Source organism: Osmia bicornis, chromosome 8 (genome assembly GCF_907164935.1).
Source record: "Osmia bicornis bicornis chromosome 8, iOsmBic2.1, whole genome shotgun sequence".
Classification (NCBI taxonomy): domain Eukaryota; kingdom Metazoa; phylum Arthropoda; class Insecta; order Hymenoptera; family Megachilidae; genus Osmia; species Osmia bicornis.
In genome coordinates, this window is record NC_060223.1 from 1,094,146 (window position 1) to 1,116,254 (window position 22,109).

The window sequence follows — 22,109 nt, forward strand, 5'->3', positions numbered from 1 at the left end:
TCAACAAAATTTGTTGTACGTTATTCCAAACCTGTGAATACATTATCGACTTTATTGGAGTGAAGCTCCTCTATTAAACGACTGATAGGCATTTTTGTGACTTTTTAACTCAAAAACTGGATTATCAATTTTGACCATTCTTTGCAAGCTGATCACAGTGATCACTATGAGTCTTTATATAGAATAAAATCAGAAATCGGGGGTGTCCTTGAGGAATGGCCACAGAAACCGATAGCCATGTTAAGGGGGTAGACGCAGGTAATGCAGACAGGTGACATTACCGGCAAAAATGTGCCTAAAAAGGGGTTTACGGGAATACACTTTCCGTCCTTATATGAGAAGATTTGGGGCTGGGTGAGGGTTCGTTCGAAAGAGGAAGGTCCAATCCAGGGCGCTCTGGTTATGGTTTAACAAATTTTGTTGAATCGCAACGAGGCAGCCAAACGCCAAGTATAAATATTTTACAAAATATATATAACTCAATACTTGGCTGGTTCTGCATGATATCCATTACTTTTTTAGAAAATTCACAAAATATGTACCATATAGTGCCTAAACTACTTGGCGTTACCATTTTTTTACATGTAATGTACTTTTTGTGGGATTACAATATCTACATTGGTTAAAATGTAATATACTGATCCATTCCCACAGATCAATGCACATTTAATAACAATATCAATATTACTATATCTACATTTAATATAATATAATATACTGATCCATTCCCACTGAACAATGTACATTTAATAACAATATCATTATTACTATATCTATCTTGGGTGAAATGTAATATACTGATCCATTCCCACAGATCAATGTACATTTAATAAGAATATCATTATTATTATATCTACATTAGATCTGTGATGTACATTTAACAACAATATCATTAATACTATACCTACATTGTCTAAAATGTAATATACTGATCCATTCCCACAGAACAATTTACATTTAATAACAATATCATTGCTACCATATCTACATTGGATCTAATGTAATATTACTGAATTGTGATTCTAATATAATCCATTTGAATCGTGTTAAATATTGTTAAAATAAATAAAATAAACTTCAGGTTATGGGCCCAGGATACTCGAGATTATATTCTCATTAAAAGAAATATTATTTCCTGTTTTTTCGAAATTTTGATTTTGGGATTAGGCGGCCATTTTGTGCAATAGTGCAATAGAAATCAAAATGGAGGGTGAACTTGGAAAAATTGAAAAACTTAAAAGCTTGGAAAATTGAGGAACCTGGAAGTTTCAAGTCAGAGTTTTAATTGCTGCTGGTGATGCAGAAGATATTATATCAGGCGCATATGTGAAGCCTGAATTAGCCCGTGATGCAACTGCAGAGACAAGAGCCACATATGCGAAAAACCTTAAGTTGTGGAAGAAGCTTGACAATACAGCACAAAAAATTATCGTTACAACGGTAGGTGAACAACCATTACTTCATATTTTAAATTGTCAAACATCCAGAGAAATGTGGAATAGATTGCACGAAGTATATGAGAATAAAAGTGAAACTACAAAACATTTTCTTTTACAACAATGGTATTCTTTGGGTAAAAATGATAAAGATGATATAGCTACACATATAGCTAAGATTGAAGATCTATCACATAAGTTAAAGGCTCTCGGAGAGGTTGTTTCAGATAAAATGGTGATTACGAAGATTCTAATGACATTACCACCAGGCCCTCCAAGCTCCACTCTTGTGATTTTGATGCAAATTTTAGGTTTACGCCTCACTACCAGGAGGCGCTGATGTCACTTCTCTACATGCATAGCTTGTATCACTGATTTTAACACACAACTAAAGATATCGTGACGTCATGTTCCCGCGAAATTTGTCGCCGCGTTTTTCAATTGTTTCAAAATTTAAAGAGACAAAAGAAATATGGCGCACATGGTTGCACATGGTGTGATGGTGGCAGCGTAGGTGATTGAATTTCCAGGTTCGTGAATTCCGTTATTATAATTATTACTATTATTATTACTATTGCTATTATTATTATGACTATTATGATTATTGAAAAAGATATTTTTTAAAGTTTTTTCTAGGTGTTTAGGTTTGTCAATAACTTCTGCTGATGAGATGCAGTAACAGGAGGAGAAGCTAGAAATTAAGTAAGTACAGAATGTTTTAAAATTGTTACTGAAAACATAACTGTTTACATTGCTATTTTAGTAATATATTTAATTTTAATTATTAAAATGTATCTTTAAAGAAAGAGGAAGAAACTATGCATCATCAGAGGGTGTATTAACGAAAACAGCAGGATGTTCTCCTTCCCCTTAGAGAGAAAGGATAAGAAGAGGATGGCACAGTGGGTGGAAGTATGTGACAACCCAAAGAAATTCTGAGTGATCTGTAGTAGATACTTTAAAGAAAAATACTTCATGAGGAAAAGATTAACAACATCAGCAGTTCCAACACTGAACTTACTTGGTAATAGCTCTTATGTATACTTTTTATAGCATATGTAAATAATTGTTAATGAAAATATTTATTACAGTGTCAGAGACTACCTCTATTAAAATAGAGCAACAAGACACCTGCATGCAAATGAAAAGAAGAAAAAGAGGAAAATTGTAAGTGTTCAGTTTACATATACAATATATGTATAAAACCATTAACATGGTATTAATACACTAAGCATATATAATAATACTTTTTACATGAAGTGTATGTATAATATTATATAATTTTGTTGTTATAGTTAAACCTGACTGCACCAGAGGAGTGGAGAACGTGATTTTCGATTGCATGTTATTGTATATTATTATTGATATATATATATTTATTATATTTTAGGAAAAATTTAATATATTTCCATTACTATACATATATTGTTGTAATATTTTCCTTTCCTTTATTTTTATTTTTCAAAGTTTTGAATAAGTAAGACCATGCACACGTATGTAGGGACCATGTGCTTGTGTGTGTACCTCACCGATATCATTTATATGTGTTTGTAGCGACACCAGCGATCCTGGTAGTGAGGCGTAACACTAATTTTAGTTACAGCATTAAATACGGGAGTTTGGAGGGCCTGATTACCACCGGCATATGTACACTTCAATACTGCATGGAAGTCTACAAATGAAGATCAACGAACGCTTGCTAATCTTACTTCAAGATTGGGTGTTGAGGAGCTACGCATTAACTCACAGGAGAAGTCATCTCATAGTGCTTTTACGACTTGTATAAGAAATAGAGCAGCAATAAGAAGTCATCAACAAACACAACAAGCACAGAAAAATAAGCAACCTAGCAAATGTTTCAGATGCGGTAAGATAGGTCATTGGAAGAAGGATTGTCGTGTAAATTTAAATAATTACAATGGAGTAAAGAATAGAATAAGCTCCAGAGGTACATCTTTCATTGGAGAAACCACAGCGGTAACAGCATTGTTGACTGAAGAAACCTCAGAGTCCTGGTTTCTAGATTCTGGTGCAAGTCAGCACATGTCACCAGTGCGCGAGAGGTTTGTTAATTGTAAAAACTTGACTGAGCAAGTACCTGTAAAACTAGGAAATGGTGAGTTGATTTATGCAGATGGAAAGGGAGAGATTGATATTCTAGCTTATAACGGGATTAAGTGGGAGCGTAATCATCTGGTTGATGTTTTACATGTGCCAGATTTGAAATATAATTTATTCTCTTTGTCGTCAGCACTTGACAAAGGTTTAGAGATGACTTCAGAAGGTCAAAAATGTTTATTGAAGAAATCAGGAAGAGTCCTTGCGATGGGAAATCAAAGTGGCAAATTATATCAGATGATGTTTAGGTGTTATACACAGGAAAGTGTAGATGAAGATTTAGAATATTTGTGTTTTTCACAGGGAAAGACAGAAACTGTTAGATTGTGGCATGAACGTTTTGCTCATCAAAATATTGCCTACGTGCGTTCAATTTTGAAGAAATTGAATATTAATGTGAAAAATGAATCTGATTGGCTTTGTAAAGGATGCATGTTAGGGAAAATGAGTCGTAAGCCTTTTCCCAAAAGTCAAACATGTACTAGTAATCCAGGTGATCTCATACATGCTGATCTCTGTGGGCCTATGGAGTCTTGTTGTGTTGGCGGTTCAAGGTATTTTCTACTTATTAAGGATGATTTTTCGCACTACAGAAAAGTTAGTTTTTTGAGACATAAAACGGATATTGTTCGACATCTACAAGCTTTTATAAGTTTTACAGAAAATGAAACTGGAATTAAAATTAAGAGAATCCGTACAGATAATGGTCTTGAATTTGTTAATAGAGAAGTAGAGGAAGTATTACGTAAAAAGGGGATTATCCATGAGAAGAGTGTTCCGTATTGTCCTGAACAAAATGGCACCATTGAAAGAGAAAACCGGACAGTGGTGGAAGCAGCACGAAGCATGATCCATGCCAAGAATATGAACGTAAGATTATGGGCGGAAGCTGTTCACACAGCTGTTTATGTGTTGAACAGAACTGGAACAAGTAGTATACGTTCAAAAACTCCTTATGAAATCGTACCTGGACACTGGTTCATGCGCCAGAGAATGCTTCAATTTTCCAGAATCGTTGGGTATTCAGGTATAAACCAGCTATCGGTAATCAAAAAGGGAGGTTTAAAGCAAGATTAGTTGCTAAAGGTTATACTCAGATTCCAGGCATAGATTATGGAGAAACTTTTGGTCCTGTTGTAAAATTTACATCAATTAGAACTATTTTAGCAATTGCAGGGTCAAGCAATATGGAGTTGGCACAATTTGATGTAAATACTGCTTATCTAAATGGAGATCTTTCAGAAGTTATTTATATGCATCAACCTGAGGGCAGTGACGATGGATCTGGACGTGCAGATTGCAGAAGGCACTATATGGATTAAAACAATCAGCAAGGTGTTGGAATAAGAAATTTACGGACTGTTTAAAGAAATTTAATCTACAGGCCACTAATGCAGACCCTTGTATTTTTGTTGAGGGTGAAGGCATAGAGAAAATTATCTTAGCAATATACGTAGATGATGGTTTAGTGGCATCAGCAAATAAAACAAAAATTAAAGCTCTTTTGGACTTTTTAGCAGTTGAATTTGAAATAACTATTACTTCTTTAAATGTGCTTTTAGGCATAGAGATTAAACGACTTGAGGATAGCTCACTTTTTGCAAATCAAGAATCATATGCGAGGAAGATAATTAAACGTTTTAGATTAGAAGAAGCCAACACTGTAGCAATACCTGCTGATCAACATCAGAATCTTACTTTGTGTACTTACTTGTGGTATGGCGACACTGCCATGAGAATATTTATCGATAGTCTGTAGTATCGATATGTCTCGAGTGTCAGGCGAGGATCTTTTGTATCGATGATTATAAATCAAGAGCGAAATTCAAACACCATCTGCGCGAATGTACACTTATATAAATAGACAAAAGCCTAAATTGTAAACCCCTCGACATGGGTGATCGAGCTGGGAGAAGGCCGGAAATCCAGAGAATGGAATAGTTTCACTTCTAAAATACCTAAAAGACTAATTTATGGTAGACCATAGCTAATTCGTTGTTTTCGACCAAGTCACGAACGGTCCTTAAAAGTAACGAAATCTTTTCGATATCTTGTCTTTTCATGCACTCTAAGAGGGTCGTAAATTTCCTCAAGAGTTGCCCTTGGCAAGTACAAGGTCTTGTCGTTTCCTATTTTCTCTGGGTCCCACGCTTTCTCGTAGCACATGTGCGCTGCAACGTTCTAGCGTCTTGGCGGAGCGCCTCCACTTCCACGCGCCTGAGGGTGGACCACAGCCAGGAGAAGGGGCCCACGCGAGACGGGGTGGACTCCTCCACCATTGGACGAGGGATGATCCTGAGGGAGGATCCAGGATCCACGAAGGAAGGGGCATCGACGGACAACGCGCGAAGATCTCCTCCGCCAAGCGCAGAACGGGCAGAATGATTTTGTCGCTTGATTGGACAAGTTGTTCTCACGCTAAATTCTGAGGCATTTTAAAACGTTAACTTGAAACAGTTTAAATAAAATAGTAAAATTCAAGTCATAAATTGTTGTGAAACAGATTTATTTTGTTTTATTTTCGCGCCTTGCGAGCGGAGCGCCTTCGCGCTCCACGAATCACCTTACCTGCGCCTAAATTCCCTTGAAATTCCTATTTACCGCGAACGGACACGCAACACAGGCAATATTATGAAGAAGAGTTTTTCAAACTGCAGTATGTTAGTAGCGAAAAACAAGTAGCGAATATACTCACTAAACCTTTAAATAAATCAAGATTTATTTATCTATGAGAGGAGCTGAGGATAATTAAAGACCCGGAGAAGGAAGGAAAAAACAAGAAGAACCTGAACCTATGTCAACTGTAACCGTACATATCCCTTTCGGTTACATACATAAGATTTGAGTCACACGTCGCCAGAGGCCCCTACTCTTATCCCTGGAGGAGTGGGAAATTAGTGACAACCTCGTTAGGCGCGTGTGTGCTATCCCCACTAGAACGTAGGTAATTTGGGGACCGGCGTGTCGATCGATGAGCGATCACTCTGATCTCTACGGTCGACTAGGCGACACGCGTTTAGAATCACGTAATTCACATTAGCGAAACACGGAACGTAATTCGAGTCAAACTGACTTTCGGGTACTCAGTAAAACGACTAGTATTCGCGATTATTGTTCTCGCCTCAAACTGAGGAGTCGGTGGTCCAAACTGTACCACGGCACTGCTAGACGTTGGAATTATAAATTCGGAATTCGGAAACCCGATGTCCGGGGGATCAGAGGCCAGTAGGGACATTCTCCAGATTACGTACATTTGAAAGTCCGAGAAACGAGACCTACTCAGCTTCAAAGGAGTACCTCTCCCCTTTCGTGTACAGACAAGTGTCGTACGAGTAAAGCCAGTGGTGATAACGGGTTCTCAGGTCCACGATACCTTGAACTCATTATTCACTCACCCCCGAGCTCGGGCAGCATTAGCTGCAATCTGGAGAACTAGCCAGGATTACCCACGAAACGAATATAACTTCCAGGTTCTCGTAAAATCGAAGATCTGAGGAGAAAGATTCACCTCCCAGTGTCAGGTGCCTCTTTTCTCTCTCTTGTATCAACGAGTTTCGAACGAACAAAGCCAGTGGTGATAACGGGTTCTCAGGCCTACACCCCCTCGAACCCATTATTCACTCACTCCTGAGTTCGGGCAGGATTTACTGCAATTTGGAAGTCCGATCCAACGCGAAAAACCAAACAGTGCATGGTGGAACACGATCGTTACTTGGGTGTGTTGAGAAGTCCGAAGAGCCGGAATCCACACGTTTCAAAGTGTGCCTTTCTTCTCTTCAGGTACCTCGAGGCCACCGTCTCACTGCCAGTGTCGAATACGGTCCTGTAGCTTCAAAAAACCCTACTGACCCAATTTCGTGCACTCCGGTGAGATACGCTCAGGTTGAGCGTCCTTTATCGGTCGAACAACGCAACGATCCTTCCATTTGACAATATAGTTAGAAGAAGCACCATCATAAATATTTGGGGGGATTCCGCGAACGTTAACCGTTCGCGCATTGTACTATTTAAATTCAATAGAAACGACTGATGAGATGTTTACGTATTGCTCCGTTGATCACGTGTATTCGACCTAGGAAGGAATTTCGGGACTTCTTATACGCGGCCGACCTTGCGAACAGCCTTGTTATTGTCGCGGCATAAACGAAAAAGAAATATTGACCTACTTATTATCGAAGCATCCCGTGTAAGCTGCACGTTTAGAGACGACATCGAGGCTCGACCGCCTCTTCCTATCTACCTCTCTCTACACTCATAGACCTGCCTTTCCTCCTCGTGCCTTTCAAGTAGAGAAAGCTCGGACCACAAATAATGAGGTTACACAACCCAAAGTGGGAGTCTTGAAATAAACGTTAGATTTAATTTAAAAGGTTATATATACGTTAGGTCGACATAAAGAATATTGTAAATTTAAATTAGTATTTATATCATGTGAAGTTAAAAGTTTCTATATAGTTTTATTTTTAAAAAGGTTGGATTCCTTAGGTATAATTTCTTTTGTTTATTAGTTCTTCTGTTTTTAAAACTTCTTCATCTTCATTCCGCTTTCTTGCTTTCGAAGTATGTAGACGTGATTTGTGATTCTAATATAATCCATTTGAATCGTCTTAAATATTGTTAAAATAAATAAAATTATTGAGATGGGCTGAGTTCGGCGCATTTCTGGCGACGGGTGTACAGACACGCGCACTTTGCGCGTGGCTGTACACCAGACGAGTCGGGCGTTCTCGGCTGCCTGCATGCCTCGGGGGTCGCCACGAGTGGCGGAGCGCGCGCGGGAAGGCGTTTCGATTTTGTTTTATAAGCATGAGAAGAGCACATGCCGCGTGTATCTAATACTAAGCATTCTTATATATTGAAATATATCTTTTCCTTGCAAACTGCAAAGGTGTTTAAAAGTGCATGTAACTTTCACCCGCTTCACACCCATAATCCTGCCTTAACAGGTTATGGGCCCAGTCCACGGTTAACTGCGAAAAGTTGTGTGAACGCTGTGAAAGGAATAGACGCACGTGGCGCGGGACGCGAGTCGGCCATTGTCTTTCGAGTGCCGGTATTACAATCGGGTTCGCGATGTCCGTCGGAATTACGGTGAAGGGTGTGAAGCCTTTCGATGGAACGAATTTCCAGGGCTGGAAAGCTCAAGTGAACGCGTTATTCATCATGAACGATGTACTAGACATCGTGGACGGCACGAGGGAGGAGCCGGCTGCCGGAAACGAGCCCGCGCAAAAGAAAAACCTGAAGGACGATGCAACTGCGAAATATCTAATCCTCTCCAACCTCGACGAAGCTCAACAGGTGTGTGTGCTCTCGTGCATTTCTGCGAAAGAAATGTGGAACAAACTGTGTCTAATTCACGAGCAAAAGACTGTGACAAACAAGTTGGGCTTGCTGCAAAGGTTTCATGTGTATCGGATGAACGAAGCGGATACGGCGGTACAGCACGTGGCCAAGGTAACGAACATGGCAAGTCAGCTAAAGGACGTCAGGGAAAAGATTCTCGCGAGTCTGACCGCGAGGTTTAACACGCTGCAAGTGGCGTGGGACAGTGTCAATCCCGAACGACAAACTCTCGACAATCTGCAAGAAAGACTGATCAGGGAAGACGCGAGGCTCACCAGTGACGAAGACGCTTCGGAAGCGTTGGCTGCGACAAGTAAAAACCGACGTCCGCAAGGTGCGAAAAACATCGAGAACAAAAAGGCGAAAAATAAAAAGGGACCACAGTGCTACAAGTGCCAAAGGATGGGACATTTCGCAAAGCAGTGTCGAAACAAAAGGAAGCCGCGTGATGATGGCAGAAAGTCCGGTGACGGGGAAAAATCAAACGATGGCGAAAAACCCCGCGACTACGCATTTGTAGTAGAGACGGTTCGGCTACGAAGGATTTGAAGCACGCCAGAAACGCTCGTGTGCTGTGGACACAGAGCCATGTAATGGCGGCCGACCAAAGCGAGGTCTGGCTGATCGACAGTGGCGCGTCGAGACACCTAACTTACCGACGTGACTGGCTTACCGACTACAAGAAGGACAACACTGGCGCTACAATATCACTGGGTGATGATCAGACCTGCAGTGTCGCTGGCGAAGGCACGGTGCGAATTAAAAGACTTATCGACGGTGTGTGGTACGACGCGCGAATCGAGAAAGTGTTGCATGTTCCGAAATTGCGAAAAAACTTATTCTCCGTCGGAGTGTGCACAAAAATGGGACTCGGAGTGCAATTTAAAAATAATCGTGTCGAAGTGGTGAACAATGGTGAGGTGCTCGCGACAGGCATGAAGCAAAACAACGACGTGTATCGCATGTTCTTCCAGGTCGCGAAAGAAGGAAGCTCCGAAGAAGCGAACATAGCCACGACGAATCTAACCGTGTGGCACGAGCGACTGGGACACGTCGGAAAGCGCGCGCTAGTGAGTGGAGTGTCAATCACGGACAAAAATGACCTTTTCTGTGAACCGTGTCAAATGGGGAAACTGCACAGACTGTCGTTTAATAAGAAATTGGAGCGTGACAACAGAATCAAACCCGGGGAAAAGATGCACTCGGATGTCTGCGGACCGATGTCAACAAACTCGGTCGGAGGATCGAGGTACTTCCTAACCTTCAAGGATGAAGCGACCGGCTATAGACACGTGTACTTCATGAAGAACAAATCCGAGGTGTACAAAAAATTCAAGATCTTCGAGAAGATGATCGAAAACAAGTTCGGGCGGAAAATGAAAACGCTGCGCTCGGATAACGGTCGGGAGTTCTATAACAAGGAGATGAGCGAACTACCTCGGAAAATGTGGAATCCAGCGAGAGGCGACGGCACCGTACAACCCGGAACAAAACGGCAAAGCAGAACGCGACAATCGAACAATAGTTCAAAGTGCGCGCACAATGATAATCGCGAATAACCTGCCGCTGAGCCTGTGGGCAGAAGCATGCTGTTTATGTTTTAAACCGAACCGTGTGGACGAGTGGTGCGGTGACGCCATACGAAGCCTGGACTGGGAAAGCTCCAAATCTAAAGCATTTACGAATCTTCGGTTCGGATGTGTATGTGCATACCCCCAAACAATTCACGCAAAAATTCGACGCGCGAGCGTGCAAGCAGATTTTCGTCGGGTATACAGGAGAATCGACGAAATACCGGGTGTATGACCCGCAATCGCGAAAGGTCAGCATAGCCCGTAATGTCGTGTTTAACTAACAAGTTGGAGTGCCGTTTGCGAAAGCAGAAAGGAAGCAAAAGGAAAATGAGGTGATCTTTCCACGCTCGAAAGATGAGAACGAGTACGAGAACGGGAACGCAACTGATGCCGAAGGGGACAACAGCGACAACGCGGAACGAGTAGAAGAAGACAGCAGCGACGCCGGGGAACAAGGGAACGTGCCAGTGCGAAACGGTCAAAGAGTTCTGCGGGATCGCTCCAAAATTCAAACTCCAAGCAGGTACCGGCACAATGCAAACGTTGCCGAGTGTATTGAACCGATGACGTATGAAGAGGTAATGAATAGCACTGAAGCCACGCAGTGGGCGGGTGCTATTCAAAATGAGTTCAAAGCACACGAGGAAAATAAAACGTGGAAACTCGTGAAAAGAACACCAGAAATGAGGCTGATCGATTCGAAATGGGTGTTTCGAGTGAAGACGAATGCAGACGGGAAGTCGCATCGGTTCAAGGCACGACTGTGTGCGAGAGGTTTCCTACAAAGAGAGGGTATCGACTTCGGAGAAACGTTCTCTCCAGTAGTGAGATACGACTCACTGAGAGTGCTGCTGGCGACAATTGCTGCGAAAAATCTCGAGGTAGCGCAGTTTGACGTTCAAACTGCATTCCTGTACGGAGAGTTAGAAGAGACGATATTCATGGAAATCCTGAAGAGGCTGAAGGTGAAGGAAGATCCCAGGAACGTCGCGTGCAAGCTCGAGAAGTCCCTCTATGGCCTCAAACAGGCTCCAAGGTGCTGGAATCTGAAATTCACGAAATTTCTGAACAAGTACAATCTAAAAGAGTGTGAAGCAGATAGGTGCGTGTTCATCGGAAAAATTAAGGACGATGTAGTGTACTTGGCGCTGTTTGTTGACGACGGTCTGGTTGCTTCGAACAATGTAGAGACTCTTAAGATAATAATTCAGCGACTAAGTGAAACGTTCAAAATAACGGTCGAGAACTCAAATGTATTCGTCGGGTTGCAGATAGAACGCGATAAGGGGCGCAAAACGCTAACGATTCATCAGAGCGCGTACATGCGAAAGATAATTAATAAATTCGGAATGGCAGACGCGAAAGCCGTGAGTGTGCCAGCGGATCCGCACGCCGCACTGCTCCCAACCTTATCGCGAGGCAGTCGGGTCGTTAGTTTTCTTGGCGGCCGTATCAAGACCGGATATTGCGTTCGCGGTAAATTCGGTAAGCAAATATCTGGGCAATCATAATGAGACACACTGGCGATCAGTAAAGCGGATATTCGCGTACCTCCAAGGAACGATTGATTATGGAATCAAGTACGAAAGCGGCGGTAGCGAAGCAATATTAATAGGGTTTTCAGACGCTGACTACGCTGGAGATATCGAAACGCGAAGGTCCACAATAGGATATGTCTTCTGTCTCGCGGGTGGAGCCGTCACGTGGTCGTCGCAGCGACAGCGACTGGTGACGTTAAGTACAACGGAAGCCGAATATGTGGCTGCGTCAACGGCTGCGCGAGAAGTAGTCTGGATAAGGAGGTTGCTATCGGATATCGGATGTCCCTGTGATAAGGAAACGATTCTATATGTCGACAACCAAAGCGCAATTCAACTAGTTAGAAATCCAGTATTTCACAAGAGAACAACACATATAGATGTGCTTTTCCATTTCATCCGCGAAAAGGTAAACGAGGGACAAATTAAAGTCGAGTACGTTCCGTCCGAGAGTCAACGCGCGGATATATTTACAAAAGCGCTGCCGCGGGACCGCTTCAAAAATCTATGTTTCAAATTAAACATGACGATGATTCGCGAGAAACGCTTGAACGGCGGTAGTATTGAGATGAGCTGAGTTCGGCGCATTTCTGGCGAACGAGTCGGGCGTTCTCGGCTGCCTTCGTGCCTCGGGGGTCGCCACGAGTGGCGGAGCGCGCGCGGGAAGGCGTTTCGATTTTGTTTTATAAGTACGAGAAGAGCACATGCCGCGTGTATCTAATACTAAGCATTCTTATATATTGAAATATATCTTTTCCTTGCAAACTGCAAAGGTGTTTAAAAGTGCAAGTAACTTTCACCCGCTTCACACCCATAATCCTGCCTTAACAAAAATAAACTTCAATTTCTTTTTCTTTATTTTCAGCATTTATTCACGCATTGATGAGGAACTTACAACGAAAATATTATGGAGTAGAAAAGTCGAATAGATCCATTAAAGAAATTAAACAGTGTGGAATGAAATACTAGGGCAAATAACAAAAACGTACTTTGTAAGTAGATGCAATTACTTTCTCGCATGATATATCTGGAAGTATGTTTAAGATAAAAGAAATATTAAATCTTATCTTTTTCAATACATTTTTTATTCCAAATGAATGTTGTTGAGTATAATGTAGCAATATATAATGATTTCGTTTCCTTTATTTTCAGCGTTTGATCAGACACGGAGGAGAAAATTGCAACAGAGATATTATGGAGTAGAAGTATTAAATAGATACAGTGGAGAAATTATTCATGCAAGAGCAGTATTAAATTAGATAAGTTTGTCTTGCACGTTACAGACTTTAAAAACAATGTAATACCAGCATATTTCAAATAAATAGTTTAATAGAAATAGATGAATCCCTTAAACTTTAATTTCCTATTCTAATTTCCTTAATATAGTATTTCCTTAATATAATATTTAAGTTACAATTCACGCTGTTTCCTTCTACTTTCAAATAAATAGTTTTACCAAGTAACAATTTATAAAAAAAATCATTTGTAAGTGAGTTTCTATTTCACTATTCACTTTTATCTATTTTATAGTGCTTGTATTGTTTACAAATCTTGAATTTGTCACAAACGAATAGAACAGTTGTATTGAAATATTCCATTGCTAAGTCGAATCTGAAATGATATTAAAACGTTTGGAAAGAATCTTGTCAAAGAAGACTTATAGACAGAACGTTGGAAAAGAGCGTCAGTCATATCATTATTGGTAAATATAATCTGAGATATTCTACAATGTCATTCATGAAATTATCTTGAACAATTATACTAGATAATATTAATTAATGGTAGTCCAACAATGTAGTACGTTAACAACATTTTATTTCACAGATAATCTGGAGTACTTTTCATTTATTGAACGAGGAAAGGTGCTTATCATGGTAGATAAGTTGCTACACAGATGACATAATGGAATAATAAAATCTGAAAAAAAACACGCATTTTCAAGAATGCTCCTTTTTTATATTGGACACACTATTATTATTGTAATAACATTATTAACATTATAGACATAACAATTCAGGCACCTTTTTACGAGCATTGGTTGAATTTCATTTTAAGAGACGTTAAATTCTTAACCTTTTTCGACACTTCAGTAGTATCTGATGTGTAGAATCCAAAAATACCGATTGTATGCCATTATTATGCTATTATGATATTAAATCTATTAATCTAAATTCACATCTATATATATTTATTCTGCGACCCGATCTCATCAACAGTATTTAACACGTAAATTCCAAAAATACTAATTTTATGCTTTGGAATCCACTGCTTCTTTTGACACTTTGATAATATTCGATTGGAAAATTCGTAATTTATATACATATAACCTAACATATGTCAAACTATAAAACACAACCAGCATTTTGTAATGTGACATCCCTGTAATATTTACAGATTCCAGTTACTAGATGTTTTAAAGTTCTCGAAAGTCGACTCTTTTGGAAATTGTCGTTACTAAGTTGTCGATCACCTGGCGAGATTGTTGTACCGATGACGTCGCCTGTCTATGACTGACAGAGACGACATCATCGGGTCGTTGGCCTAGCGGATAGCTGACAGTTTGAGAAAGCAAACACTCTCGGTTTCGACAGGAACATAACAAAACCTATCTCCGTGTTTCGTTAGACAATTTTGAAGTATTCGAGATTATCAAGAAAAGGAATTGTAACTGGCACAATATATTGTCGGATTACATGTAATTAATATTATCTAGTACAATTGTCAAGAAATTTAGTGAATTCCGTTTCGTAAGATTTTAGGTTATATTTGCCTATGGTGAAATAAAACTAATTCATAGTAATTGAATTTCCTAGATCATCCAACTCAAGGGGCGGTATTCACAGCCGCAACTTATTTCTAAGCTGGGCTTAAACACGTGCTTAAGACGTCGGCTAGATTCACAGTCGCCGAATAAGCAACGTCTTAAATCTGAGCTTAAACATTTGCTTTCAAAAGTAAATGCTTATCGGTGTACATTCACAGTCGATGCTTAATACCGTCTTAAGCTCTTATGAATTCATAGTCGAATAAGTCCGCCTTATTTGTAGAAAACGAGTTCTTATTTGGCTTTATTGAGGTTAGATTTTTAAGTCGACGATATTGAGGACTTAAGCACGCGTTTGAAGGTGTTATTGTGGTGTATTAAACAATTTATTTTGATTAAATACAAAATGAACTTCGAGGATATCGATGATATCGAGGACATTGAAGACATTGAGGACATTGAGGACATTGAGGATTTCCAGAATGAACATCCAGAAATATCAAGGCGATACATTCGAGACGGGAGTGATCCGTTTGATTGTTTTGACGAGGAAGAATTCCGTAGACGCTACCGTTTCACGAAAGACTCTGTTTTAAATGGAATTTTGTCTAAAATTGAAGCAGGGCTACATAAAAGTAATAATCGTGGTTTACCGATCCCTCCTGCGATGCAGCTCTTAATTTGTTTGCGGTATTATGCTACTGCAAGTTTTCAAGTAAGTCATGTAAATATATCAGTATCACTACTCCTAAAAGAAAAAAATAAAGATTATCTATATATGTACTGTAATTGTAGCTTATTCTGGGAGACACGATGAATGTTTCTCAGCCCACAGTCTCCCGCATAGTATTTAGGGTGCGTTCACTAATAGGCAGTCTGATGACGGAGTATATTAAGTTTCCCAGGGATCCGGACAATTCCATTTAAAATCGCAGCTTATTCAATAATCTGGGACACGGAAACGGAGCTATTGGTTTACCAGGTGTGGATTTTATATCATTATAACTTTTTCTATATGCACATATACATACATACATACGTATACAATGTAATTGATTTACCAGGTGTGGATGGCGCTATTGATTGCACCCACATTAGATTAACAGCATCCAGATTCAACAACATGGAAGAAATGTACCAGAATAGAAAAGGATATTTTTCATTGAATGTTCAGGTATGTCATTAAGTTATTTATTTTACCCAATATTCATTGAAATGAACTATATTAATATAAATGCAGGTTGTCGTGGGTCCTTGTATGGAATTTTTGGATATCGTACCAGAGTGGCCTGGCAGTGCTCATGATAGCAGAATTTTTCGTACATCCCGATTACACATGCGATATGTGACAGGAGAATTAGATGGAATCCTTGTCGGAGATGGTGGATATCCATGTCTGCCTTTTCTTATGACACCCCTGCGGAATCCCCAGACTGAAGAAGAAATAAGGTAATACTGATACTGTTTTACTTGTTTCTTTACTTGTTTACTCGACTGATTGATGCACAAATTAACATTAAATGGTTTGATCGACACAGGTACAATGAAATCCAGATCAGGACCCGACAAATAGTAGAGAGAACGTTCGGTGTTTGGAAGCGCCGTTTTCCATGTCTGTCAAGGGGTCTAACAACGAAGCTATTATGTTCCACAACAACGGTAGTTGCATGTGCTGTGTTGCACAATTTAGCCCTCATTTTCAGTGACACTCTTGTTCAAGAAGATGAAATTGAAATCGAAAATGAAGATGGAGAAGCATTATTGGGAAACATGGAAAATGATAATGGCGTTGATGGATTTGCTACACGTGAAGCACTCATTGCCCGTATGTTTAATTAAGTACTTGCAATGTAATGTAATAAGGAGTTTTTTATGCCGTAAGGCTTTTTCCCCTTATTGTGTCTATCAAGCCAATAAATGATTGTTATTCTTTCGGCTCAAATTGATTTAATTTATTTATTAAAATACCCTCATCCTCAGTCCTATCACAACGTATACCTTAGGGAGATTTCGACGATATATTTTGAATCGGTACGGAGATGGGATGTGGAAAAATAAAGCAGTAATTTGTTATTATAAATTCTTTTTTTATTCAATTCATAATAATAAAACATAAATAATTCTAATGATGATTATAAACTTAAAAAGATGTGGAGTAACATGAAAGCTGCGCAACGACGCGCGATAATGAGGGAAAGACAATCTCGATTGGCAGAAATCAACCCAGAAATAGCAGAGATCGTGCCATCGTTAATGCAGAATGCGCTAAGTATTTTATCCTCTAATTATACAGAGGAAGAGTTTGCGAACAAACGTGATGCCATATTCCATGAGGAATACATTTTGGACGATGTTGAAGTGGATGATAATCTAATTTGTATAAACACCAGTCAGAAAAGTACAAACATTACAACGGAAATTAATGATGAGGGCCATGAAGAAGGTCATTGTGATATTGGTAATCGTTCCCCAGAATACCAAAAGGATGAAATTGATCAAACCGTGGATCGCAGCGTCGAAGACCAATCACTTCCGCCGCTCCAAAGACGGATTATGATGAGAGAAGGCTGAAATTAAAACGTATTAGAAAATTAGAAAATTTTATATAAATGAATTATTAAAAAGATTGTTCTTAATGTTTATTACCTTTCCGTTCTTTTAATTCAAATTCAGCTTTCTCTGCTGCTGCGGCTACGGCACGGATTTCGAAATCATATTTTGTTTTTAAAAATTCGATTTCCAATTCATTTTTTCGTTGCTCGTGCCGCAATTTCAGATCTGCCAATTCTTCCTCACTCTTCATAGTGCGTCTTATTCGCTCGTATTTCAACCTCCTCTCATCATAATCCGTCTTTGGAGCGGTGGAAGTGGCTGCTTTCTGCGGTTTTCGCTGCAGCGCGCTGTCCACGATTTGATCAATTTCTACATTTTTACTTTGTAGGGACCGATTACAGTTTTCTTCTTCACGGCCCTCATCAGTACCTTCCGGTGTAACGTTTGTACTTCCCTGACTCGTATTTATACAAATTGGATTATCATCTAGTTCAACAGCGTCCAAAATGTATACTCCATGAAATATAGCTAAGCGTCTGTTCGCCAACTCTTCCTCCGTGTAATTGGAAGATAATATGCTTGGTGCATTCTGCATTAACGATGGCACGATTTCCGCTATTTCTAGGTTTATTTCGGCTGCCGGTTCTGCCGATCCTCCCCCTGTTGCCATTCGGGATTGCCTTTCCCTCATGATCGCGCTTCGTTGCGCAGCTTTCATATTACTCCATATCTTCTTAAGTTGTACAGTATTCCTCTGAAAAATAAAATGTATATTATAGGGTATCCCAGAATACGAGCGCACACAGTGCGTTCCAAATTACAAATAGCGATAATAGTTTCACGTAATAATATCGTTTATTCTACAAACCTTGCATGAAATCACAGCCGACATATTATATTGCTGCGTGACTTCCTGCCACGCTTCTTCTTTTTGTCTTAATGTGTTGCTGTCACTTTTTTTGTTTTCGATAATATGCGCGAACTTTTTCAGTATTGCTACAAATGCACTTTTCTCGACATCGGTGAAATGTGTCTTTACAGTAGCCATTGTTAACAGAGTTCCTTTCGTATGTACGGCTGTACGGTAAGTGCCGTGGGGTTCATCACAGTCTTCTTACCAAAAGGCAATGCCTTCCCCACTCCGAAAAAGTCCATATTTTTAGCAATACAGTGTCGGGCTGCTTGCCTTTTCTACGCATTCTACATTCGTATGAACAGTCTTTTGATACCTGGTACCTGATACCTGGCCACCAGCACTGGTCCCTATCATAAATGGTACGAAAGCACAATAGCGCCTGGCTAATTGCTTTGGACAAGGCTCCAAAATATGCCGTCACTAACATATCGAATGAAATATAAAAACAATGGCAACATGTTTGTCGCCGTTCGCTCAATTATTTGAATTCAATTCAAAAACCGCGTCACCAAGTAAGAAATAATGCTACATTTTCAAGAATCATTTTCATTGGTTGTTACAGTAGAAAATCGACGGAAATAGCCGAACGTCAAATAAGCATTGCTTAACCACGGACTTTACTAAGCAAAGCTTATTCATCGTTTTCTTAACTAAGTCGGTCTTATTCTCCGACTCTGAATACATAGCGACTTAAGCATTGCTTATTCGAATAAGACGATCTTTGTAAAGAACGTCTTAAGTCCTCACTTAAGTCGCGACTCTGAATACGGCCCAAGAAGTTCGACTATTTTAACTAACCTTTGAACCTCAATTTTCGCTCGATCTTCCTTTAAATCAATAGATGAACGAGGTAAAGATAAGCTTTCAGTAAATGCTTCTAATTCAACTGGTGATATTGTTACTTCAACATTATTTGGAATTGGATTAATTGCAAAAATTTTTGCAAACCCGTTTTGCTGAATAACCAAAGCCTCTCCTATATATACACCTGATTCCATTATTATTTTCCTAATATATGCTTGTTCAGGAATGATGGAAATCCTGGTGGATTGCGCTGGGAAAGAATTTTACACTTACTGGTTCGGGTTTCACAAATTGATTTATTTGAGTCAATTCTAAAATGAAATGAACACGCTGATCTGACAATTAGTGTGAGCAAACAATACAAATGTGTGATCGTTGCGATGATCAGCTTTGAATTTTACACGTGAGAAAATGAACCGGCTGAATGAGTTTCAATTACAATGATTCGTCGTGAAGCATGATTTTACATAGATTGAAACACATCGATTATTGAGTTTCTCTGTCACCTGCGTGGTGTTACATGCGCAATGCTCTTACAATTTGCAAGCAGCGAGCTTGTAAGCGCCGTTAATTCTATTAATTCGGCCCGCTGCTGTGATGGTGCCCGTGATCTCGTGCGTGATCGACACGTGGTTGGCGGCTCACGTGTTCAATGAATTTATTGTAAATGATCGGTACCTTTCGCAATCCTGCGGCTTTGCACGATAGCTGCTGATTCCTGAGGTCGGTTTGAGCGTCGATGATCGAATTTTGAGCGATGATTTGCACTTGAGCACACTTAACTGATCAGAACTAGTGAACACGTGGTTTGCTGTGGTGATCGTTGATCAATAATGGCGGCGTTGCGCGCGAGCCGGCGAGAAGACCCCTGCTCACGCGTTACCTAGATGGGCAACTCCCGATCGATAAATCGATCGACCGTGAGCGCCATCATGGCTGAGCGGATTATCGAACAATCCTTCTTTAATTTCAGGTTCTTTACTGGGATTGTTCTGAGCGTTATCGTGCGAGGAGGTAATTTAAAAGAAGATGACGAGAGAAGGAATAATTCATCATCAAGCTGAAGACTATTTGGCTTATCTTCTTCAAATCTCAAATGTCAATATCACATTCTGATTTTCTAAAAAATGGCATCCCTAAAATTCCTACTTCGGCGATAGGAAAGTCATCTTGAACAAGTTGGAATTTTACATTGACATTACGAACTTGAGTGTTAATTTCACCACAAGTAAGTACTTTTCCTGAACTAATTCCAGTGAGATTATAGATAACTTCTGTATTTACTTTAACACTAGGAATGATAGGGACCTGAGAGGGAAGGAAAGAAAGTAAGAGAGAGGACCAAGCAACAGAGAAGACTGAAAATACAAAGTATAATTTAAGTTAAAGTTAAGGCTAATCAATGGTAAAAACCAAAACAAAAGTTTACTTTAGTTTAGCTTAGTGTAACGACCCGATAATCAAGAGCAATGTCTTTTTATTTTCATTCGCTTTATTCTGATTAATTTTTATGTTTCATACAAGGTGTTCTATTTTATTTTATTGTTAATATGTATAAATTTTTGTAATAAACATTTTCATTTTTCGTCGATAACCGAGTTTGTTGAATTGATCGATAAAGGTTTAGTCGATGAGTCGGACGGTAAAACAGTTTACCGATAAATTATCGACGTCCGACCGCGCACGCGCGAGCGCAACCCCAGTAACCATACGGTGGGGTAGTATTCTAGAGTGGGGATGCTGGACCACCACGTGACGGGAAAAACCCAGCTACCCCAAGAACTCTATGCGGAAAAAAGGTGCCGACTCAGCAAAATCTGAGTATAAATAGAGGCGTTCCGCACGGTTTCATTGCAGATCTTCTCAGACCTCGGTCTGAAACAGACAACACTCTGATTAGTAGAGAAGAGCTTGCGCTGAACTGTCTAGGCAGCGATAGAGCGCGAGCTATAGCTAATTTCTACTATTCCACTGGTGGCGTGCAGGACTACGGATCAGTGGACCTCCTATTCGCGGTGCGCAACGTGTTACACAGGTGTTACGCTAAGCCAACACTCAAGTGTAAAGAGCTAGCTAGCGAGGAGCGGAGCTCCTTGAACGGCCTGCGTTTAACACGGCTCTGGTATAACCAGAAACCGATTGCGACCTGTAGGAAGGGTTAACTTGATTCCAATGGTCTAGCACAAACCTCTGGAGTTTAGTTTCCATAATTATTGTTGAAAACAAACAGAGTGTTGACTGTATAAGAAGACCATGCCGCGTTTGCGTTAGCGCTATCAATTTTTACGATTATTAATTTCTACTTACATATATTGATTACTAATTACATATTTCTAATTGTATTCCCAATCTAGGGCGAACTAATTATAATTTCTTACTGTATTCCTATTTCTAGCCGCACTTATTGTGATACTAGCGATTTTGTATTATATTTCAATATTCACTTACCTTTTATTCTTGAATAAACGTATTTTCATTCAGTTTCTAGCACATTAGTGTTTGGATTTCACTCCTTAACCGCACACCACACGAACCTAAAATCCTTAACACACAGAATACGAGTCGCCTTCTAAGGGAACCGCTCTCCCTACAAGTCGGTGCAGTGACGTACTCACTCTGGGTCGTTACATTAGCGAAGTCTAGTTTTATTTATGTTTTAGTCTTGTTAAATATTTATCTAAAAGTTAAGACCTTCAGTAGAATTTATGATTTACCAAGTTAGGATTTGATTTTTTATTATGTTTTTGATTTTGCTTATGACTTTGTTTTTGTATCTTTCTCTGTTTTTTTACTTTGACTTTGACTTTTGACTTTATACTTTTTTTAGTTTCATGATACCGGAAAATATATGAAGTTAAGTTTGTTGTTAAATATGTGTAAGGTTGGAGAACGCTCCTCAAAAGCGCGAATCATAACATTCCGTAGGACTTTTCTGGATCATTTGTATCGTTTTTTGTACACTTCTTTTATATTGTACATGTTTTTGCGTCATCATTTTACCCATTATTATTATATATTGAATCTTTCTAATATTATACGTGACTCATAAGTACTAACATT

At 39.7% G+C, this 22,109-nt stretch overlaps 1 protein-coding gene and 1 long non-coding RNA gene across 2 annotated transcripts; both read left to right on the top strand.

The window, feature by feature from the left end:
• Positions 1-1,709: 1,709 nt before the first annotated feature.
• Positions 1,710-2,567, top strand: LOC123988031. Its single transcript, XR_006829604.1, has 4 exons — positions 1,710-1,966; positions 2,063-2,138; positions 2,240-2,460; positions 2,528-2,567. It is a non-coding gene; the product is annotated as an uncharacterized LOC123988031 (long non-coding RNA).
• Positions 2,568-15,024: 12,457 nt separating this feature from the next.
• On the top strand, positions 15,025-16,615 carry LOC114881647 (putative nuclease HARBI1). The gene is given in 5 exon segments (XM_046286862.1): positions 15,025-15,491; positions 15,572-15,758; positions 15,841-15,950; positions 16,017-16,225; positions 16,315-16,615. Coding segments are annotated over 5 exon segments (1,116 nt in total). The 5' UTR covers positions 15,025-15,182.
• Positions 16,616-22,109: the final 5,494 nt, after the last annotated feature.